This window comes from Drechmeria coniospora, chromosome 01 (assembly GCF_001625195.1).
Source record: "Drechmeria coniospora strain ARSEF 6962 chromosome 01, whole genome shotgun sequence".
NCBI lineage: Eukaryota > Fungi > Ascomycota > Sordariomycetes > Hypocreales > Ophiocordycipitaceae > Drechmeria > Drechmeria coniospora.
The window spans coordinates 6,486,296-6,508,491 of NC_054389.1; the positions used below are offsets into that span (position 1 = coordinate 6,486,296).

General features: G+C 56.7%; 10 protein-coding genes across 10 annotated transcripts; 4 read left to right on the forward strand and 6 right to left on the reverse strand.

Moving 5' to 3' along the window:
* Nucleotides 1-486: 486 nt before the first annotated feature.
* Nucleotides 487-930, forward strand: DCS_01672 (DUF1715 domain-containing protein; the record flags this gene model as incomplete). The annotated part of the gene is made up of 1 exon (XM_040799004.1): nt 487-930. One exon carries the CDS (start codon nt 487-489, stop codon nt 928-930), a length of 444 nt encoding a protein of 147 aa, XP_040659887.1.
* Nucleotides 931-1,268: 338 nt separating this feature from the next.
* Nucleotides 1,269-1,942, reverse strand: DCS_01673 (NADH-ubiquinone oxidoreductase; the record flags this gene model as incomplete). The annotated part of the gene is made up of 2 exons (XM_040799005.1): nt 1,269-1,775; nt 1,889-1,942. 2 exons carry the CDS (start codon nt 1,940-1,942, stop codon nt 1,269-1,271), a joined length of 561 nt encoding a protein of 186 aa, XP_040659888.1.
* Nucleotides 1,943-2,413: 471 nt separating this feature from the next.
* Nucleotides 2,414-3,101, reverse strand: DCS_01674 (AhpC/TSA family protein; the record flags this gene model as incomplete). Its single annotated transcript, XM_040799006.1, has 2 exons — nt 2,414-2,733; nt 2,789-3,101. 2 exons carry the CDS (start codon nt 3,099-3,101, stop codon nt 2,414-2,416), a joined length of 633 nt encoding a protein of 210 aa, XP_040659889.1.
* Nucleotides 3,102-5,098: 1,997 nt separating this feature from the next.
* Nucleotides 5,099-7,214, reverse strand: DCS_01675 (mitochondrial carrier protein; the record flags this gene model as incomplete). The annotated part of the gene is made up of 3 exons (XM_040799007.1): nt 5,099-5,880; nt 5,965-6,632; nt 7,189-7,214. The coding sequence occupies 3 exons, from the start codon at nt 7,212-7,214 to the stop codon at nt 5,099-5,101; spliced, it is 1,476 nt and encodes a 491-aa protein (XP_040659890.1).
* A 2,197-nt stretch (nt 7,215-9,411) lies between these two features.
* Nucleotides 9,412-10,083, forward strand: DCS_01676 (ubiquinol-cytochrome C reductase-like protein; the record flags this gene model as incomplete). Its single annotated transcript, XM_040799008.1, has 3 exons — nt 9,412-9,527; nt 9,723-9,885; nt 9,988-10,083. The coding sequence occupies 3 exons, from the start codon at nt 9,412-9,414 to the stop codon at nt 10,081-10,083; spliced, it is 375 nt and encodes a 124-aa protein (XP_040659891.1).
* Nucleotides 10,084-10,691: 608 nt separating this feature from the next.
* DCS_01677 (Ubiquitin carboxyl-terminal hydrolase family protein) lies at nt 10,692-13,553 on the reverse strand (the record flags this gene model as incomplete). The annotated part of the gene is made up of 4 exons (XM_040799009.1): nt 10,692-11,937; nt 11,990-12,096; nt 12,151-12,924; nt 12,987-13,553. The coding sequence occupies 4 exons, from the start codon at nt 13,551-13,553 to the stop codon at nt 10,692-10,694; spliced, it is 2,694 nt and encodes an 897-aa protein (XP_040659892.1).
* Nucleotides 13,554-14,811: 1,258 nt separating this feature from the next.
* Nucleotides 14,812-16,295, forward strand: DCS_01678 (tyrosyl-tRNA synthetase, class Ib; the record flags this gene model as incomplete). The annotated part of the gene is made up of 6 exons (XM_040799010.1): nt 14,812-14,932; nt 15,033-15,464; nt 15,543-15,607; nt 15,658-15,724; nt 15,776-16,014; nt 16,071-16,295. The coding sequence occupies 6 exons, from the start codon at nt 14,812-14,814 to the stop codon at nt 16,293-16,295; spliced, it is 1,149 nt and encodes a 382-aa protein (XP_040659893.1).
* A 251-nt stretch (nt 16,296-16,546) lies between these two features.
* On the reverse strand, nt 16,547-18,648 carry DCS_01679 (uncharacterized protein; the record flags this gene model as incomplete). The annotated part of the gene is made up of 2 exons (XM_040799011.1): nt 16,547-18,495; nt 18,552-18,648. 2 exons carry the CDS (start codon nt 18,646-18,648, stop codon nt 16,547-16,549), a joined length of 2,046 nt encoding a protein of 681 aa, XP_040659894.1.
* Nucleotides 18,649-19,091: 443 nt separating this feature from the next.
* On the forward strand, nt 19,092-20,861 carry DCS_01680 (imidazole glycerol phosphate synthase hisHF; the record flags this gene model as incomplete). Its single annotated transcript, XM_040799012.1, has 2 exons — nt 19,092-19,214; nt 19,317-20,861. The coding sequence occupies 2 exons, from the start codon at nt 19,092-19,094 to the stop codon at nt 20,859-20,861; spliced, it is 1,668 nt and encodes a 555-aa protein (XP_040659895.1).
* A 344-nt stretch (nt 20,862-21,205) lies between these two features.
* On the reverse strand, nt 21,206-21,999 carry DCS_01681 (ornithine decarboxylase antizyme; the record flags this gene model as incomplete). The annotated part of the gene is made up of 2 exons (XM_040799013.1): nt 21,206-21,413; nt 21,479-21,999. 2 exons carry the CDS (start codon nt 21,997-21,999, stop codon nt 21,206-21,208), a joined length of 729 nt encoding a protein of 242 aa, XP_040659896.1.
* Between the last annotated feature and the right edge of the window lie 197 nt (nt 22,000-22,196).

Below are 22,196 nucleotides of genomic sequence, written 5' to 3' on the forward strand. Positions count from 1 at the left end.
ATCTGTTGCAGCCGAGCCAGGTACGGATCTTACAACGGATGATCCGTAGGAGGAGAAAAATTACATCTTAAGACATGGAGCAAAGTTTTGCTTCATTGGATCTGTGCCATGCCGCACGAGCATATCATAGTGCTCCGTGACCGTGACGTGGGCAAAGAGGATCCGTTGCCTATCCGTATTGGGGTTGGACGAGTGTTGGGCTCTCCAAACTCGGTATCAGTCGCAGTGTTTGAAGTCTGGAATGGATCAAATGAATATTTGCAGTGCCAATTGGCATGAAAACTCGTAGTAAAATAGTATGCATAAGCTGTGGTGCGAGTGATTATTCGCCGCTTGCATATATCATTCGAGATGCCGTGACTCGTACTACTGGTGCAAAGAACCCCAAAATCATCCATCTCCAATGATCGGATTCCGGACCCTCCGCGCCCCTTCACCATCCATCCAACAACGCGTCACAACGTCGGCCGTCTTTCTCGCACAGCCATGTCAGACGACCCTCTGGGAGACGTTTTCAACATTGAGGATAAATTCTATCAAGAAGGCTACAAGCAAGGGCTTGAGGACGGCATCAAGGCCGGCCGAGTCGAAGGCCGTTCCTTTGGCCTGCAAAAGGGCTTCGAAAAGTTCCTCGAGAGCGGCCGTCTAGCCGGCAAGGCGGTCGTTTGGGCCAACAGGATACCGTCATCGACTGCGAACCAACCTGGTCCCACCAGCGGCGAGGGCAAGTCGGCGGAGTCGAAAGGCGTGTGCACACTACCGCCGCTGGCGAGCAATGCACGACTCGACAAGAACATCAAGATGGTGTATGCGCTCGTCGAACCAGATACGTTGTCTACAGAGAATACGGATGAGGCGGTCCAAGATTTCGACGACCGCCTGAAGCGGGCGCAGGGAAAGGCCAAGGTTGTCGAGCGGATGCTCGGCTGAGAGGAGAACATCAGACTTCTACGGCGCAGGGTCGCCCAAGGGTCGCCTCACAGCGTTCACCATTGAGTTTCAAGAACGAGTTGGTAGACGGAGTTTTGAATGCCACAGGCGAACGCATTGGCAATCGTTCAAACATAGGGAACCAATCTAGACATTCCAAGCCAGTTCATCTTATGTACAGTATGCCACAACTCGCCCGCTATTCTCTCTATCGGAAGGACCTGCAGGGATATCTGTGAATCTGTCAGCAAACTCTGGTGATCCTTTTTCTTCTCCTCGTACTTTTCTCATCCACACACACTCGCTCTCTCCTCTCTTCAGGGGTCGTCTCGGCTCACTCACCCTTCGGGGAACGCGTTCTCCTCGACCAGCTCGTACTTGTGCACATCCCACGATCCGCTGGCCAGGCTCTGCCCGCTCGGTAGTGGCGGCAGCCCGTCCACAAATACACCCTGAGCGGCGGATTTGGGCGTCTTCTCGAGGCACTTGGCCAAGCCAGTCTCGGCCTTCTGCTTGGCGGTCACAAGCTGCTTCTCGCCAGCCTCGCCGATCAGCTCCATCTTGGGCTGGGCCGCGCTGCCGACCGTGAGGAGCTGTGCAAACTCGGTTTGGCCAACGACGCTTCGCCTCGGGTACGCACGACGGTTGTCGCGCTTCCAGTACGGGTTGTCGGCGATGTCGCCAGCGGGGAGCGTGACGGGGTCGTCGTAAGCAAGGGGGTCGTTGGAGCCCGGCGGCGGGTTGCGATACCACGGGTTGAGCGGGACACCGTTGGAGCGGTTCGCATCGATAGCGAAGACCTTTCGAAACACTTCCCAGATGCCCGTAGACTGAAGCGTTTGTTTCTAGCCGGCGTTTCGTCGTGTCAGCGGAAAATTGCCTTGCAAACGGAGGCAGCAGCAACCGATTGAGTCGACCGATTGAGGCTGCGATGCGGCATCAAATTGACGGACGGTACCTTTGAAAGGGGCATCAGGCCACCGACAGCCTTGGCCACCGCCTTGGACGACATTTTCACGGCGTGATGGAAGATCAAGGCGATGTTGATGGAGGTGTTCCGAACTCGAAGTTGAAGTCAGGCCTGGCAGTCATTGCACCCAGTGGACAGCACATTGCTCAGTTAGCCGAGGTTCCGCCGAAGTTCAATCCGGCAAGGCACACACATAAGTGCATCAGGACGCCAAAGTCATCAAGGAGATGGAGGGAGCGATTGCGTGTTTAGTCTCTATTACATCTTGAGGAATAAAAAAATGAAGACAGATAGAAGACTCGGTTTATTCGGATAGGAAAGGGTGTTGACGTTCCATTGCGTTACGCTGCATGACCTCGTCGAGAAGATGCATTGAAGCTCATTACGAACTGGACGTATATTGCTACTATCCAAAGTGATGAGCTTTTTGTACGTACCACCAGCATGTTACAAGAAATATCGCTCGCTATTCTATTCCTGAATGCCCTGTGCCCTGCGCAAGACTTGCAGCATTCATTTCTTCGACTTCAACTCCTCCACCAAGGCCTTGACCCTCTCAACCGTGGCCGCTGGGCCGCCAGGCTCGGCGGCGAGGACCTTGCCATCCTTGCTAACAACAAAGACGCCACGCTGAGTACCTTTGGGTTGCTTCTTGAGGCCGATGGCGGCGATGAGGGTTGCTTGCGGGTCGCACAGCAGCGGGTACGGAAGTTTCTGCTTCTCCTTGAAGTTCGTATTGGCCTTGGGTGAGTCGGTGCTGAGGCCGTAGATGGCGAGCCCGTCGGCCGTCAGGGGCTTGTACGAGTCGCGAAAAAGACAGACCTGGGTGGTGCCTGAACGCCCATCAGTTAGCAGGGGCACACCGGACGGTTGGCGCGGCGGACTCACATCCAGGGGTCGAGGCCTTGGGGTAGGTGAAGAGAACGACGCCGGCCTTGCTCTGCTCGACAAGCTTCTTCAGGCTAGTCTTCTCGCCGTCGTTCGTCTCGACCTCGCCGCCGAAGTCGTCAAGGTTGAGGGCATCGCCCACGGCGACGGCTTGCTTGGCGACGGCCTTCTTGCTCTCCGCCGGCTTTGGGTCCTCCTTTGGGGCGGCAGCTTTCTTGGCCGGAGCCTGCTTCGCGGCAGCCTTCTTCTTCGCAGGCGGGGTAGGTGCAGGAGGAGGCTGGGGTGCCTTGCGCTTGCGAAGCTCGACAGGCATTGCGATCGAGTGTGTTAGAACAACAGACACGGGGCGCTGGAGGAGTGGGCAAAGTTAGCTTGGGAAACACGTTGGAGTTCCGCCTCTGCTTCAGCGCGGGATAAATGGAGCTGGTAGAAGCTTGGAGTGCGGTCGAACAGAGCGACGGACGGGAGATACTACGAGCCGAATTCCACAGCAAGCTACTAACCTAGCATGTACACAATATTATATACCGTTGGTATCTCGGACGGAGAAGTGGTAGGCAGGTACTATAGTTTGTCGCAGTGAGGGACCGAAGCATGCGACAATGCGACCAATCATGTAGGTGTACGTCCGGTGCAGCCCGTAGGGCAACTTCACAGCAGCCGCCATTGCGGCCCGACACGGGCATTAGCAGTCGCTTGGTGGGACTAATTGACATGTCAATTTGCCCTGTATTTGTGCCTGCATCCGACTTACTGTAGGTACGGTACAGCACCAAGTTCCGAAGATTACTGCATGCACTTGTACTACAGGGTATTTGTAGGTACCAGGCATTATCGTACAATGTACTGTACGGAGCACAAGTAGAGTAAGTAAATGGCACCTAGTACAAGTACACCGGGAACAGATACGGGGCAAAATCACTTGTACATACAATTTGCAGTACTTGGTACTGCCCCAGGTACTCTACTCCGTACGGAGTACCTTGGGAGGCATTATCTACAAGTACTCCGCAGTACACGATAGTACCTGTAACAATTTCTTCAGCGGGGACGCAGCACAGGTCGCCCGCCAGCTGGGCAACAGGGTCTGTTAGAGTCCTCCAGGGTCTGATTAGTGCTAACCTAGTACAGTTGGTCAGTACTTGTACAAGTACTGAGTACAGTAGGTGCCTATTCCCCTCTCCACCGAAGGGGGCCTTGCCGTTCATTGCCCTGTAGAGGCCATCAACGTTCCCTGAACATGACGTGATTGCACACGCAACGTACAACAACAGTACCGACTGCACATGTATCAATACTTGCTGGTGCCGGATACGACTGCATACTCGCCTGCTTCAGAAAATTGTCCGTCAATCCGGGCAGACGCAGCCAAACAAGACGTCGACTGTACTCGGAAGCCAACCTCAACTCACATCTCCTCCCCATCTCATCCCATCTCGTTTCACTTCTCATCACATCGCCGGTCGCCTGTGGTTCTCATTCGTCCAACCTCAAATCCTTCTTGTCATGGATCCTCGGGTGAGCCCGGAGACAAACTCGACTTGTAGCTTGCGTCAACGGAACAATGGCTAACGTTTCCTCTGCGGTGTCGTGCCGTGCAGAAGTTTATGGCACCACTGGCCGCCTTCACCATGGCTAGCCTTTTATTTGTGTAAGCCGGCCACTCTCTCCTTGACCCTTTTCTCTTGACCCTTGACGTCGTCCTGCCGATCTGACGCGGCCAACAGATACACGAGGTCATCCATCCGGACCGCCAAAAGTCAATCCGTTCGTTTCCACCTCACCCACCAGGCCGAGACCTCCGTTTAGGCTGACGTCGCTCATCATGGCATCCGCTGTAGGGAAGACGATGAATGTCCCATCGCATGCGGCGACGGCAAAGTTGCCTGACCATTCACTCATGCGCAGCTCGCTCACTACATCAGCGGCCTGATTCGCCTCGGTTAAACACTCCACTTTGTGTACACTCTATCATACGCGCTTGCCTATGTACAACGTCGCTATGCGGCATCCCTAGTTCCAGCCATCCGATGCAACCGAATTCGTGCCTCTTGACCAGGCCCGCCCGCACGCCTCCCGTGTAGCGTAGCAGGGAAGAAAATGAAATGAAAGAAAAGAAAAGAAAGGTGGGCGCATTCGAACCACAGCAGGGCGGCCGAACCGCTTCCACGGCCGACCGAAGCCGGGTGTCTATGCCAACAACCGCCAGTTTGGGTATCGGAGCCTCGTTCCCTGTAAAGCAAGCGCCTTCCGTCACCATGCAAGGACCCCATCCTCTCGCTCGACGGCGTTTTCGCCGCTGCCCTGTCATCACAAGGAACCAGCCTGGGCCGCCTTCTTCTCCTTGCCAGCAAGCCTGGCCTCGTTGAGCTGTCGCATGACGTACTCGTACGACAGCATGGTCACCGTCGCCGCAGGCACAGCCCGCATCATGTTGGTGCCGAGTCCGGCGTAGAATGCTCGCCAGCCTTCCTCGGCGAGGATGGTGCGAAAGGTCATGACGATGCCCTTGTATTTGCGACTGTCCCTGCACGTCGATTCGTTGGACGATGCCGAGACGCCCAGGCCCTGGAGGTACTGTTCTCCGGCCAGCGGCCGCCTTTGCGTCTGCAGCCGCGTCCTGATAACTTCGTGCGGGTACGTGGCGCTGCTGGCTAGAATCTTGGACAGGATCGACGCGGACAGGATGCCCATCCAATGCGCCTTTTCTCCGTGGGCGGGCGCTTCTCCCATGCCGTGACCGGTAAATGACGTCTTGAGAAACTCGTACGTCGGGAACTGGACCGCCACGTGGGTGAGGCCGAGAAGGGCGGGTGTGAGGCCGGAATAGAAGGAAGCGAGCCCTTCGGACGTGTACATCTTTCGTGCGGCGTCGAGCGTCGAGCGGTAGTGCCACGATTCATTCGGTGCCGGCCGCGCCATCGGCATGCTCTCTCCAGGCTTGCGAACCATCGAGTGATAGTGGTGCTCCGCCCGAGGGGAGTGGCTCTGCGACATGAGACGGGTCTTGATGACCCATATCGGATTCGTAGCAACGGTGCTGCTCGCGCCAGCGATGATGGAGGACCAGAAATTGACCACGTGCGTGTTCCCTGGCGCGGGGAGCGGTCAGCGGCCAGAGCGAGGCACCGCTCGAGCGGGCGCGGAGGGAGGGGAGGGGGGGGAGACGGTCATACCTGAATGCTGAGCCATCCACAGCTTGCTCTTGTTGTACACGGTGAACCAGACGGCCCAGGTGGGCAGGTAGCCGAGGATGATGGGCCCCAATCCCCTATACATGCCCCGCATGCCTTCGTGGCGCCATATGACCTTGGCGGTGCCGACCAGGCCATTGTACAGCCTCGGTTGGCCGACGTCGATGCCGTTGCCGACGAATTGGTGGCCACCACCCCCCTGGGCCTGCAGCTTCGTCTTGATGACATCCAACGGACACGTGACGACGCCGGAGGTGAAGCCGCCGATGGCACCGGCGACTGCGTTGAACTGGGGGTCCGAAGCAGAAACCGCCCATCTCTGCAGCGGCGTCAAGGCCTCCGGACGGTGCATCGCAGGAGGAGGAGAGTTGGCAGCGATTCGGCACGAGACGGGTGCATCGTCTGGAGGCGAAGAGACCTGGCTTGTCCGGGGAGAGTCGTCGTGAGACATTCCCGCCTCCGCAAGCCGGGACTGGTGGTGTTCGAGAGGCGATCGGAGGACGGCGTTTTCGTCGGCAGCGTCCGATGTCGCTCGGCGTTCGACCGAGGGCCGGTGAGGGACGAGCGAGCGGCTCCGGCAGGGTGCTTCGTCGCCGGTTCCGATGCCGATGCCGCCGGGAGTGTTCGGGCGAGGAGTGTGGAGGGACGGACTGTGTGATGGTGCGTTGGCTTCCCTCGGGGAACGTCCCCAGCATCCGAGGGTTGCAGAGACGTCGGTTGGAGGATGCGGGGAACGCAGCAACGCTCTCACACCACTGACACCGTTCCCTCCTAACGAACGCCGGCGGCCATTGATTTCAGAAGAGAAGAGAGGGAGAATTCACCGAGCGTGGGCGAGGGCCGTCGAAGAGATGCAGGACTACGAAAGGTGAGCCGAGCGAGGTGCGGAGGTGAGGAGGGGTTGTGACGGCGGCCAGTGGGTGGAAGGAAGGGAACGGGAGAGGCAGAGGAGAAGGAGAAATGATCCGACCGGACCGACCAGGCAAGCAGACAGACGGTCAGCGGGCGAGCCCATATGGGGGTTTGCTGGGAATGGCAGCCAGCCAGCGTGAATTTAGTGGGTTTTCAGTAGCCCCGAACCGGCCCACAGGCGGCAGCAACACGTTGAACAGGAGGCTCCACCGCCCTGATAAGGGGATTCTTTCGGTTTTTTTAGTTACATGCAGATGTGCTTAGCGTGCTGTTAGTGAGCTCTTGTACCAGTACCTCCTTAGGTGCTCGTGCATGGGCATGTCCAGCACTGATACCTATAGTACTTGTACCTGAGTATGCATGTACAGAGTACTCCGTACATGCGGAGTAGCATGCATTCTCGACGAGGTACATGTACCATTACCTCAGGCCGCAGCTACAGTACAGTATACGGTGCAAGCGCTGTAGTTTACTGGCAGAGAGTCCTTCGCAATGCAGTGCAGCGTCACCTGCCGGCCACCAGGGCCCGGCCGCTGTGGGAGCCCGAAGCATGTGGTCGACAGATGGCAGTAAGCACCGCAAGTGAAGTACATGTGCGGAATCCAATGCTGTAATTTTAATGTTCTGTACTAGGGATCCTAGCTCTACCGCTTGTGTCTTCGTTCCCGTACCGCCGCTATGTCACCGCAAACTACCTGAACGACGATGATTCTGTAGTGCCACGACAAGGCGGCAAGGCGGCGCAATTATTATGCAGGTACGGAGTACAAGTACTGTAACTACTCATACATGTGCTGCACACAGACGGCATCATTACTTGCCTATTCAACAATCCCCAACAATCCAGTGTTGGGCTTCTCGACCCGCACCTCAATCGTCATGACAATTCCCTGTCCATTTTCTCCAGTAAACTGTTACAGGAAAGTCGTCGTGAAGGTTTGTTCACAATAGCCGGATGATAATCTCTCCAATCCATGCCCGATGAGTCCTTCCGCTGTGTGCCATCGGAGTAGGAAACAGCACAACGGAATATTGGCATGGCCGACCCGGAAGCAACGCCCGTCTTGGCGCAAATGGCGGACGAAGACTGGCAATGCCACCTCAGTTACATGAATTCCCTCTACTGCTTGGACGGTTGGCTCAATGTCACTCGGCCCGGGCACCCCATGGAACAGTTCCCGCCATTCCTTGGCCATGGAGGGCTTTGGGACCTTCACAGATGCCGAGTAATCGCTACCCCGGCATCATTCCTGACATAGATTGCGTCAGTCCGAGACTCGGATCCAAGAGTGTGAACGACATTGGTTGCTCCCGCACGACAGCACCAGTCTCCTCTTCCCGTGTGCAGAATATTTCCTACTAGCCTAATACAGTATTTCCATCTTCATGCGACGAAATGGGACGTCGACCACGCTCAATGCTGGCTGATAGCAGGTCCGGCAGTGAAAAATAGTGTGGCTGCGATTCGTCACACAGCGAGACCTTCGTCCCAGTTTGAGCAACATTCCCCTTTGTTGAAGCTGATGCCTTGGACTGTCATGATCGAGTCTGCGCATGCGTGTCAATGTGCTACATACTGTGTTGGTGAAGGCGAGGCAATGACCAAAGGCCCCTGGCTGTCATGTGATGAACCACTCGTGACACATTAATCGGAGTGCCCTTGATCCTCGTCGCGCCCGTAAACCTCCCTTACGAGGTTGATTTCGGCCGTTTCCAAAATTGCTCGCGGGTCCAGCAAATCCTTTGTCGAATCATATGCCGGGCTAGACCTCGACGACGACGACAAGCGCACGTGCAGGACATGAGATTGCACCACAGTACCTGCCACAGAAGAAAAGTAGCAGCAGGTCACACTTGCATGTGAGGACTACCCATGCCATCATGGACATGCGAAATGGACGACGAAGTGAAGGATGTGTATTCGTACTCGTTTTGAGCTTTTCTTGATGGCGAATGCAGGGTAAATATACTTACAGGATGAAACTTGGCGTACTACGACGAATATTTTAGTGTAATTACATGTAAAGGTATGTAAAAGTAAGTATGGAGGTACTGTATAGCGTAGGGAGTGCTGTACTTGAGTACTAAACAGTAAGTGCACGATTGTACTCCGTACAAGTAGTTAGTTGTACATGTATAGTTGTAAGTAGTTGTACGGATACATTTACGGAGTAAGTATACTGTAATTATACTGTACAGTAAGTAAGTACTGTAATTCCTACCCGTATAACAGTAGTGCTCCGTACAGTAAGTACTCCGTACTTCGTACTACTCATTCTTACTGTACTCCGTGCATGTACTTACTCAAGTATTGCTTGCAACAAGCGTTAGTGTTGCTGACTTCGGCGACAGCGACAAGCTCTCACGTGACCTCACAGACTCCCCGTTTTGCGGGCCAGCCTAGCCTCCCAATCATCATCGCCGCATTTCGAGGCATCACGAAAAAAGCGACCCTCGGCAGCTGTTACCCGCCATCAACGAACAAACACATACACCTCCGCGTCCGCCACTGCCACAATGGTCGGATTCTCGCTCGCTCCATTCGTCCTGCGCCGGCCCTGGCTGACCAAGATGCTCACGCCCGCGGCCAACTGGTACGCCGGTGCTGCCGGATACCAGAAGCTCGGTCTGAGGTAACAACACACCCACACCTCCACTCCCCACCCGCCTCATCGATGCTTCGGAGACCAATTCGTTGCACGCACACGGCGCAGCGGAGCAGCGACCTGCAGACTTGCTAGCTGGTGCGGTGGCCATGAGCCGGACGAAGGATTGGAACGGCCATGTGCAGAGAGACCAGTGGCTGACGAGCACCCCTTTCACAATAGGTTCGACGACCTCATCGAGGAGGAGCGAGAGTCGTCCCAGATCGCCCTGAAGCGTCTCAGCCCCAAGGAGTCCTACGAGCGCATCTATCGCATCCGCCGCGCGACGCAATGCAGCTACCAGCACAAGCTGCTGCCCAAGGACCAGTGGACGAAGCCCGAGGAGGTACGTGCTCCATCCTCGCCGAGACGACTCCCAGGTTCCCCCGATTCGAGACGGAACACAATGCCTGTACCCCATGAATAGCAGAGCTAACGCACCTCGCAGGACGTTCCCTATCTGCGCACCATCATCGAGCAGGTCGAGGCCGAGCTCGCTGAGAGGGACGCCCTGGACTCCATGTCGGTCATCAAGAAGCACTAAGCGGTCGATCTCGCGTCCGAGAAAGCTCATCGGCTGATGGAGGGAAACAGGCCGACGGTCGGGGGCCGGTAGGAGCGGGGCCGCTGATCAAAAGGCTTGATGTCTTTGTGTACCCATACAATGTATAGATGGTGTTTTTGACACTCCCAAGTCTTGTTAGCTCGCTCGCAAATGACGAATGACCTCAAACTTGCACCGCCCCGAATCTCAAGCCGCGATACACATGCTTGGAACCAGAATACTATGCTCGGGAAGGCCGGATCAACGATTCCGGCGAGAAATGCTACATCAACAGTCTTGATGAATCATCGTCCACACATGCATCTAGTCTCGAGCTGACCCAGGCGCCTTGCCTACGACGAGCGTACTGTGTACATGCACATGCCACCGCCTCTAGCCGTTCAGGTACGCCGAGTCGCCAGAGAAGCCGACAATGCCAGGTGATTGCAGCATCCCCCATCGCTTCTCCAGATCCGCCGTGACTTCCGGTAAGCAGGCAAGGCTGTCTCGCTCTGACAAGGCGGCGGCTGCCACTTCCCACAATCCAACACGTTGCCCACCCGCGTCCTCGGATTCGCTTCGGAAGCCGTAGGCGTTACCGAACCGCCTCAAATGCGCTGGTAAAATAGCAGGTATGCGACCTTGTTGTCCTTGATGCTCTCCTTCACCTGCTTTTCCTTTGCCGATCCGTTGACGCCGTTGACGACGCTGCTCCACCGCTTGTTGCCACCGGCCGACGTCGTCACCTGCTTCCAGCCGTCATCGTCCCCTGCATCCTGATCGTTCATGGCGCCAAATCGGTTTCCCGCGCCGGCGGCTGGCGAATGATCGCCGCGAACGTCCCTTCCGTCTTCCTTCGAGCCGCCCTCGGCCACGTCCTCGCTGCGGACGCGGCGGAGGACGGTGTCGTCCATGCGGATCCATTCGCGGCCATCTTGCCTACGCACATCCACCGTGTAGTGACCGCCGCTTGCATTCTTGCCGTGGTGGTAGACAACGCTGATGAGATTGTACCTCGGCATCGGGCCGTCGCCGATGGCGTGGAGAGTCTGCCTAGACAGGGCCTCACGGGGGATCTCGAGCTCCAGCGGGTAGCCGACCCGCTTCCAGATCTTAATGGTGCCGTGGCCTTCGGCGTCGAACTGGAAGCGTTTGAGGTGGAGGATGAGAACCGGTGGCAGGGACTCGATGAAGACTTGCTTCGTCGCCAGCACGTCCTTGCCGCGGGGCGAGTTGAAGTCTCCCTGGAGGCGCTCGGGGCGCGTCAGGCCACGCAGCGCGTCGACGACGTTACGCACCTCGGGCGATCCGATGTCGAGCTGGAGCGGCTGGTACGGTTCTGTCGTGATGGAGTCCTTGAGGCCGGGCACGCGGAGCTCGGACCGAAGCAGGCCGCCAAACATCTTGGTGATGGGCGTCGACGAGTTGGAGCCCGACGAGCGCGTGACGGCGGCACGCTGCTTGCGGCCGACTTCATGCCAGTCGCCAGATGCCGTCGAGCTCTGGCTCGCCGTGAGATTGACGGACGCCGAGTCGGCGTCGGCCGCCTGCGAGCTGTTCATCACATGGGCGCACTCGTCGTTGAGAGACTGGAGGAGGAAGCCGAGAAACTCTTCGGCGTCCTGCTGATGGCCGCGCTGCTGGACAGTTAGCAGTTGTCCGGCGAGGTTCACGGAACGCGTCGAACTTGCCCTCATGCTGGCGAATCGCGACAGCTGTCTTATGGCTTCGTACACGAATTCGGGGGTGAAGGGCTCGCCGTACTTCTCGAGCTCCTCATTCTTCAACGTACGCTGAAGCTGATCGGCGGACAGGGCGGATGCGACGACGTTGTACTCGTGCATGAACATGACCCTAATCAATATCAGCCGTGGCTCACGCCGGCAGGGAGACTGATGGAACTGACATGGCGTCTACGAGAGGAGTCTCGCTCTTGAAGCTGTGCACAGCTCTCTTGCTGACTTGGCACAAGAAATCGTAAAAGGGAACGCAGAACATGAGAACTTGAAGAACCTGGGAGATGAGTCAGGAACGGAGCAGGCATCCCCTCGAGACCGTGGTACGTACCGAGTTCATGTAGCACATGTTGCCCGTGTTGATGAGACCGCGCGGCTCGAGAAAGGAGAGTTTGTCGCAGCTGCCAACCTGGTAGGCACGGATGGCATCGGCGAGCGAGCTGGCGTTGGTCTTGGAAAAGGCACTGGCGGCATTTCCACCGCCGTTGACTGATCCACCCGATCCGCCGCCGCCAACGGGCGCGTGGGCGGAGGGCTTCGCGAAAAGATTGGCCCAACTTGTCGGGGCGGGCTTGGCCGGAGAACTGGTGACGCTGGGACTCTTCGCTTCCGCCGTCTGCCCCGCAGCAGCCTCCTCGACGGTGGGCGGCGCGCCGTTCACGGCGGCGGGCGCGTGAGGTTGAATATCAGAGGCCACCTTGGTGACGTCCTGTGGCTTGCTGGTGCTGGACGCCTTGGAAGCCGGCCTCGGCAGAGCAGGGACAATGGAGCTGGTGGGGCTCGCCGAAGGTGCATCGCCATGGGCCGTAACCTCCTTGGCGATGGCGGCCTCTGGTTGCTTCGCACGTTTCGCCGTCGGGGAGGGCGGAGTGGACTTGGCATCCGAGGCCTTGGTGGATGGAGTGTCGACGTTGGCGGATTGGGAGGTTGGCGTGACCCCGGCCGTGTTGTCGGAAGCCTGCAGGCTCCTCGCCGGCGTCGTGCCCTGCTGTTGCTCAAGGGGTAAGGACACGGCGGCGCCGTCGGCGTTCAGCAGCCTTCTCCGCCGTCTAGATCGTGGCGCTCTAGAGGGGAAGCTGAGGTCGGGCTGGGATAGCCAAGGCAGCTGCCAATGTTATCAGCGCGAGATGAAACAGCCAGCCGTGGGGGGCGGGCGATGCAACTCACGGGCGGTCGGAAAGGCTTTCGTTCCACGTCGAGCGAGCCGTCAAAATGCGGAGGGAGCGGCTGTGGAACTGCGGTGACGTGCTCGACCATCTGCGGCGTCGGAGGAGTCGGGGGGATCACCTGGGACGAATGAGTCGACGACGGCGTATGGGGTGGCATGGGCGCCGGAGCCGGAGGAGGAGCTTGATGGGGCGTCGAGAGGTTGGGCGAGTGCTGCGAGTGACGGGGATAGTTGGACGGGACGGTAACGCCAACCATGGGCACGTAATGGGGCATCGCAGGCGGCGACCTCGCGTGGTAAGCCTGATAGGGAGCGTAGCCGGGAGCTGGGACTCCGGAGGGGACTCCGCCGTTCTGGAACTGGGGTGGCATCCCGTAGTATCCCTGAGGCCCGTAGTGTCCGTAGTTTGGATACATGGGCGCCATGTGCTGCTGAGGATACTGCGGCATGTACTGATGCTGCCGCCGCCGGGGGCCGCCTCCAGGAGTGCCGGCCATGTTCACCGCACCGCCGCCGCTCCCTTGGTGGTGTATGCTCTGCCCAGCCGGCAGATGGAGGTTACTCATCCTGCCGGCTTGGGATGTCGTAAGGTTGCGGGCGTCGCGCAGCAGTGCGACTCCCGCATCCAATCAACCGTAGACTCGGGAGGATGGGTGAGGAGCACGTGGCGATGATGATGCGACGATGAGACGTCAGCCTTGCCTTTCACTTGACTTGCCGTGACGCTGCCGAGGCGTCGTCGTGGCCGGACGTCGGAAGCTCGGTAGGGGCACGCGTCGCGCGCTGCAAACTCGGACTCGACGTCCGAGAAAGGACGGATCAAGCCAGAGGACAGCTGGGCGCGCACAGAGCCTTGCGCGACCGAATGCAGGAAGGGAGCCGATGAGCAGAGGTGTGGCCGAGAGGCATTGGAAGAATGAAATTTATGGCTTTCGGTCGGGCAGGATAGTGCAGAGCAAGAACAGCGGTAGTAGTTACTAAGGTAGGTAGATGTACGTAGTAGGTACGGAGTACAGAGTACCTCCTTGCCCGTTCTCACTCTCTGGGGGGGGAGGGCAGGAAACAGTCTCGACCCTTGAACGAACAGAGCAGAACAGCCAGCGCAGACTAAGCTCTGGAGGCGGTGGTAGCGCTGATAATTTGCCAACGCAATAGTGGGCCTGTGACCGCGGCACGTAACAGTAAGTACTCCGTACAGTCAGTACGGATTACTTACTGTACTAGTACAGTGTTCAAAAGTACGTCGAACATGTATTACTTACAGTACACCCACAGTACCACCCCGCACTGTACTCTGAACTGCGTACTGAGTCTGCAGTACAACTAAACGTACAAGTACTAGCATCAGTAGTAGGCACCAAGTACTGGACATGTCCATAGGTGTCCTGGATAATCCTGCCAAACCCAGTCCCTCGAGGTAATACTACTACCTACTACCTACTAGGTAGGTACTTAGGTAGCCACGGAATACTACCTAAGTACTTAATAATAATTAGTAGTGACTGTACGGAGCAACAGTGCTCATGTACTTGAGTACTAGGGGCTAACTGCGGAGTACTTAAGCACGAAACAATGATTACCTCGTAGCGTCGGCTCTGTTAGTACTAACTGTACTTACCGTACTTGTACTGTACCAGTACATGCCTGCCCCTCCATGATGCTACTGACTCACCCCGAGTCACCCCCACCAAAAACTCCCAAGCTGGCTTCGTTACCGCCAAGCTATTGATCTCGACGGGACACACGACAACTGACCAAACTTTCGAGCCCCTTCATTGCCCTTGCATACCCCTCCGCGGAATAGGGACGACGAGGCTAGTCGCCATGGCTAGCAAGTCAGCATCCGAGAGACTTGGTCTCATCCGGGAGAACCTCGCCGAGACTTTGAACCCCGAAATCATCGAAAAGATCTTGAACGAGGGGCGCAACCCCAAGGTGTACTGGGGTGAGTCGCCGGCTGACCGACCGACCGACCATGTTTGACTTGATCTCTTGGAAAGCTTGAAGGAAAGAAAAGCTAACCGAAGGATGATGGATCGTGCCAGGGACTGCCACGACGGGCCGCCCACACTGCGGCTACTTTGTCCCCGCCATCAAGATCGCTCAGCTGCTCGCTGCCGGCTGCGATGTCATCGTTCTGCTCGCCGATATCCACGGATTCCTCGACAACCTCAAGGCACCGCTAGAACTAGTTGCCTACCGAGCCGAGTACTACAGGTTGATTATCAAGGCCATCCTCGAGGCCGTCGGCGTCTCCACCGACAGGTTGCGGTTCGTTCTAGGCAGCGAGTACCAGAAGAGCGCCGCATATGTCATGGATGTCTACAAGCTCTCGTCCTTGATCTCGGAACATGATGCCAAGAGGGCGGGCGCTGAAATCGTCAAGCAAACGGACAACGCCCCGCTGAGCGGGCTCCTTTACCCCATCCTTCAGGTGTTGGACGAGCAGTACTTGGATGTGGATGTTCAGTTTGGCGGTAAGCATCACTGGCCCTTGTTGACGTGCCGATCCATCATGGATGGCTAGGGATCCAGCTCATCACTGACAACTTCAGGTCTTGACCAGCGAAAACTATTCATTGCTGCGAAGGAATGGCTACCAAAGCTGGGCTACAGAGAAGTGCGTTGCGAGCCATGGCCGATAGTGATTGCTGCTAATGAATCGACCAGCGCGCTCACATCATGAACCCAATGGTTCCCGGCCTGCACGGTGGCAAGATGAGCTCAAGTGATCAGGGTGAGGAGGCGAAATAGCTGAACGTGACTGCGCTCCGCTGACACCACGTAGACAGCAAAATCGATCTCCTCGATGCTCCCGAGGTCGTCACCAAGAAAATCAAAAAGGCCGTTGCTGCACCAACGGTTGTCGAGGATAACGGCGTTCTCTCGTTTGTGGAATTCGTATTGCTTCCTGCTTCGGCACTACGTGGAAAGCGAGAATTTATTGTCGAGCGCGAGAGAGACGGCCTCGAGCCATTGGTGTACACCGATATTGCCCAGATGAACGACGATTATAGGAACGACAAAGTATGTCTCGAGCCCTTGCCCAAATGCAGGCTTCAGACCTGACTGACACTTTGCAGTTGACGCCTCAGATACTGAAGCCGGCCGTCGCGGCAGCTCTAATAAAGCTGCTTGCCCCGATCCACGCCGCGTTTGAAGCGTCCAAGGAGTGGCAAGACATCAACCTCAAAGCGTACCCACCACCCCCTAAGAAGGAGAAGAAGGTCAAGAACAAAGGCACCCGACATCCTGGGGCTCAAAATCAGACCCAGGAAACAGTACTTCCCATCCGAGAAGGTCAATAGGTAGCACTGGCTTTGACAACAAGTGGAGCCAAAGAATAGAGAAAAAATATATTGATGTTTGTGATCGTGCGTGATCGTGCGTGATCGTGTGCGTGATCGTGTGCGTGCGTGCGTGCGTGTGTGTGTGTTTGCGCAATTGGCATATCTGGGGCATTTACTAAAAAGATTCGCTATTTGCTGGCTGTAGTGCAATATCACTGTCCACACTCGCTTGATACGGACATCAAATCCATCCTGGGTAGCCAAGCCAGTTATTCATCCTTGAACAACCACCTCCCACCAGGTCGCATGGCCTCGCGACGTCGCTCCGAAATCGCCTGCCTCTCTCTTTTGGATGCCTCGGCCCGCTCAGCTTCGAGCTCTTGGGTGCTGGGGAAGTCGGCATCCCAGAAGCCCGGGGGAGACTGCATGCGCGAGAAACGGTGCTTGTGCTTGCCATACTTGTTTGCCAGCTCTTGGGCCTTAGCCTCAACCCACAACTCTTCTCGTTCGTCCTTGTTCATCATGGCGAGGCGGAATGCAGAGTCACCCAAGTACTCCTCCAGTAGCTTCCGCTCTTCTATCCGTTGCGCAGACGTCAGGGGTGGATTCGGCCGTTGCGACATGGCGAGCGCTCGAAACTGCCTTCCACAGCAGTGCATATCCTTGCAGCCTGGAAGACAGGCCCTGTCGTCCTTGTTCCTGACGACCTCGCTGTACGCGAAGTCGTAGCCGTCGTTCACCAACGGATTGATCCTGAAGTCATCAAGTCGAAGCTCGGAGAGCGGCTTGCTTCTCAGGGATGAAGTGGTAGATGCATGATTCGGTACTGAAGCCCTTTGCCGCACTGAGCGGTCCGTTGGTGGTGTATTTACACCAGAAGCCAGGTCTACTTGAGCAAGAGGAGAGCGACTTGCTTGGCCGGTGCCTTTTTCGAAAGGAAGAGCACGGCGACCCGGAATGGGTAGTCGATCCCCAGCGGGGCGCGGCCGATCCCGTCGATTGCCAGAGGGGCGAGATATAATTCGTTCCGTCGCCGGTGAAGGACTGTTCAGAAGCATTTCTAATCGCCCGGTGCTTCGCTCTGAGCTTGGTGTCATGTCGTGGTTGTTGCCTTTCAAAGGATGCGTTTGATACTCGTCACCATCCTCCGCAACCGTGGAAATAGCGTAACCCAGCCTCTTCCTCTTTTGACCGAAATACGGCTTATGACCATCTGAGCTGGATCTTCGGGTATTTGAATCGAGCGGAGCCAAGGCGAACCTCTGTGTGGCTGTTGGTGGTGGTGGTGGAGATGGCATTCCAGGGGTCGTGAGGGGTGCTGCCAGCAACTTCTGGATGCTTCCATCTACTGTTGTATTGGTCTGCTCAGTCGACTCGGAATCTTTTGGCTTCCGAGGGGTTACTATCCGTTGCTCAATGTCGCCAAGATCAATGCTCTCCTGCGTGTGGACTGCAATGCCCTCCCCAAATATAATGGGACTGGAGTCAGTTCGCTCCGACTTAACTTGTGCTTCAGATGTAGAGTTTTTCCGCTTTCTCTTTCGAACAGATCGTTCTGAAACCACGACCGGCACGTCAGATGACGACTCTGGCTTGATCCCGAATGTGGAATTTTCATCTTGCGTCCGCAAGGGCGGTAGCTCATCACCCGGCCTGTCATCGGCGTCTCCCTGCGTAGATTCTGACAAAATGTTGGATGCCGAGCGCCCATTGTTGTCGGAAATGTCTTCTGGATCTAAAAGCAAAGGGGGGCCTTCCCGGATGCTGGCATCAGGTACGGCAGGGGACATCGCTGCAGAGGCTTGGATAAGCTCCTCGGCACGGTCAAGTATATGAATGCCATGCACCTTTTCTGCAGCTTTGAGAAGGCACAGCATATCCGCGTATCCTTGCTCCCACTGTTCCCGTTCCTCTTTTCTTCTCCGAAGCGCGTCTTTGGCTGTTTTGAAGTTTGCGGCCAGGGCATTAAATTTGCGGCGAAGCGCGGAGCACTCGGCCTGCAGGACTTCGACATCGCTGCTGTTGCATCGAACGGTAGAAGGATAAGGGAGTGGCGTGGATGTTGACAGTAGCTGAGCCGTCGATGTTGGTGGTTCATCGAGCTCCTCCTGTGCCCCCGTCAACTCCCCAAGTCGAAGCCGCACGTCCTCGGCCACACTGGGCGCCGCGCCCGCGGCTTCAAGACATTGCTTGCGATTATTCTTGTTCCCGTCCTGCTCTTCAGAGTAACCCATTAGCACCAACGAGCCGGACCTCAGCAATGACGTAGCGTACCGGCAATGAGATCTCGATCGATACGCTCACAGACTTCTTCGAGAGCAGCAAACAGGGCCGGGCGCCCGGTATCAAACCAAGCCCTCAATCCGGCCATTTGCAGGACAGAGATGCTCTAAATAATGACCCCACTGGCGTTTCTGGGCGCAGCAGGAAATCGCTATAAAATAAAAGTCAAGAATGGTCGGAGGCAATCTCACGACTTGGATGGTTGGTTTGGAGTGACGCGTTGAGCTTGTGCGACTACAGCGCCAAGCCACGTGACGCTACTTCGCGACAAGCGGCAAGCACATCGGCCGGCGTGATCCGCGATCCGTGACCAGTAAGCCGTCAGCAAAGCAGTCAGCAACTTCTTCAAACCACACTTCCGGTTGCTGGTCATATCAACAATTTCGCGCAACGCCGATATTCGGCGCAGCTCGTTGCAAGACGCACTTGTCTGCTGAACTTGCCCAACTTCGACTCATACCTTGCCTTCAGTGCCATCATAGCCACGCCTTCATAGCTACCATATCCTCCAAGTCACCAAGGAGGGGCAAGATGCCCACTGTTCACCTGCTGGACTATGTTGCCGGCAACATCAGGAGTCTAGTCAATGCCATTGAGAGGCTCGGCTACGAAGTAGAATGGGTCAGATCACCAGAGCAGGTCGCCAAAGCCGAGGTGCGTCACCAGAAATTGCCCAAGCATCTGACGCCAACCGTCTGTCAGGCCGCAACTTGGGTTGGGCGGCACGCGAGGGTTCGCCATGCTGACCTGGAGTAGAAACTTATCCTTCCAGGCGTCGGCCATTTTGGACACTGCCTATCCCAGCTCTCCCAGGCAGGCTACCTGCCCGCGATCAAGAAGCACATTGAAGATGGCAAGCCTTTCATGGGCGTCTGCGTGGGACTCCAAGCACTGTTCGAGGGCTCTGCTGAGGATCCTGATGTGGCCGGCCTCGGTATCATTAAGGGCTCGCTAGGCCGCTTCGATGACTCGACCAAGTCGGTCCCGCACATTGGCTGGAACAGCGCAAACACAGGCGGCAGGCCCATGTACGACCTGCGACTCGACTCCAAGTACTATTACGTCCACACCTACAACCTGCCGTATGTCACAGGGGAGCTTGAGTCTCAAGGCTGGACCGTCGCCACGGGCACCTACGGAACTGAGACATTCGTGGGCGCTGTCGCGAAGGGGAACGTCTACGCTACACAATTCCATCCCGAAAAATCTGGCGTCGCCGGTCTCCGCACCATCCGTGCGTTTCTAACAGGGGAGGGGGCTGCGTCTCTCAGAGACGCAGTTGATGGCGTGCCCAACGGTGTGCCTGCCGACGTCAAGGGTGGACTCACTCGCCGTGTCATTGCCTGCCTCGACGTCCGCACCAACGACAATGGCGACCTCGTCGTCACCAAGGGCGACCAGTACGACGTCCGCGAAAAGTCGTCTGATCGAACCGTTCGCAACCTCGGAAAACCCGTCGAGCTTGCCAAGCGCTACTACGAGGACGGCGCCGACGAGATTACCTTTCTAAACATCACGTCCTTCCGCGATTGTCCCGTTGCCGACCTCCCCATGCTCGAGGTTCTCCGTCAGACGTCCAAGACCGTTTTCGTCCCCCTGACCGTCGGCGGTGGCATCCGAGACACGGTTGACACCGACGGCACCAAAGTGACGGCGCTTGAGATCGCCACTATGTATTTCAAGTCAGGCGCCGACAAGGTCTCCATCGGCTCCGATGCCGTCATCGCCGCCGAGGAGTACTACTCGCTCGGTCGCAAGCTCTTTGGAAACACGGCCATTGAGCAAATCTCTCGTGCCTACGGCAACCAGGCTGTCGTCGTCAGCCTAGATCCCAAGCGCGTGTACGTGCCCAAGCATGACGCCACGCGCCACAACGTCATCTCGACGCGCTTTCCCGGTCCCAAGGGTGAGGCCTTCTGCTGGTATGCCTGCACCATCAAGGGCGGCCGGGAAACGCGCGACATGGACGTCGTCGAGCTTGCGCAGGCCGTCGAGGCCATGGGAGCCGGCGAAGTGCTGCTCAACTGCATCGACAAGGATGGCTCTAACAGTGGCTTCGACCTCGAGCTCATTGCCCAGGTCAAGGCGGCAGTCAAGATCCCTGTCATCGCCTCCAGCGGCGCCGGAAACCCGAGCCACTTCGAAGAGGTTTTCAAGATGACCACCACGGACGCGGCTCTAGGAGCAGGCATGTTCCATCGTGGCGAGTACACGGTCAAGCAGGTCAAAGACTTCCTGAGCGAAAAGGAGCTGTTGGTGCGAAGATTCGATGGCGAGCTGGACACAAAAAAAGGGGAATAGATGGACATATATATGAAGTTCCAAATGGCTGGACTGGACAGTCGTCCGAGCCAGTAGTTCAATTTCTGCCTAGACTAGAGCTGGTGCAAGTTTTAGTCCAAGGGAGCAGACGACAAGAAACCATTCTCGACAATGCCGGAATTGAAACGACGGTTGTACAAATAAAACGAGCCGTACAAAATGAAAAGCCTGTCAGGGCAAGTATTCGACCGCTAGTGATGATTTTGCACCATGCCATGCAACAAGCAGTGAAAGATTGGCGGCTGTTAATAAATCCCACCCGTCAAAAACAGGGGCAGGGTCGGCCAAGCACAGTTAAAGAACAGGGCAATGCCATTATTCAGCTACAACTCCATGCCCATGAATACCCATTTTTTGCTGGTGACATCCAAATCACCAGCCCAGTGGTCGAGTGTGGTCATTTCAAAGCCTACCCACTGTAGACTTTTCGTCAAAGCGAGAGCTTCGTCGGCGGTCATGCGACGATCGATGCAAGTGACAATGTGGCTGCAGTTCAAGGGGCCATCGGCGAGCTCAATGAGGGCCATGAGCCTGGGGCGGGTGTTAGGACAAAATTTTGAAACCCATCAGCGTGGGTAGGTTGGCGGGCGACTTACGCTCTCTTGAGATCTCTCCCAACGGATCCTTGAACATCGAAGAAGACAAACAAAGATCTCTCATGCCCATTGTGGGCGACAAAGGCGCGGAAGCTGGCGCCGCCAGCATAGTCCCAGACCTCCATCCAGGAATCAATCTCGAAGGCGCGGGCATGAGGACTTGAGACATCGTGACCGTTAAGCTCCAGAGCGATGTGTTCCTCTGGCGGTGGCGTCTGCAAGTAAGCACCTGACAGGCCGGAGCCATTCATCGACTGGTTCCCCTCACCGTGAAACACAGTCTTCATGGACTCGCAAAAGAATCTCTCACATTCTTCCCTGATCATGAGTGCTGCCCCCCCTCGTCGCTCCGGGTGGCGACCCGGTGTTTCTGTCCTCTTGCCCGAAGTCTTGGGCAGAAGAGCGAGCTCGTTCGACGAGTTCAGCGCGGCGAGGGGGGGACTTGTTGGTGGGGATGGGAGTCCTGAGGTAGGGACCTCAGGAATACCACTCCGCCCCTGCACAAGGTGGTTAGCATCCATCTCATGCACCACTCCGACGTGCGAGGGAATGATGGTTACCTGTGAGCCCCGTAGAGCAGTAGTGGATGCCCTTGAGGAAGGCGGCAGAGTCGACGACGTAGCAGGAGGCAAGGACGCTGACGCGGGGGGCGACGTCCTCGCCGTAGTTACAATTAAGATTTAAACTCTGATTCATCATTGGCGACATTGTTGCTGAT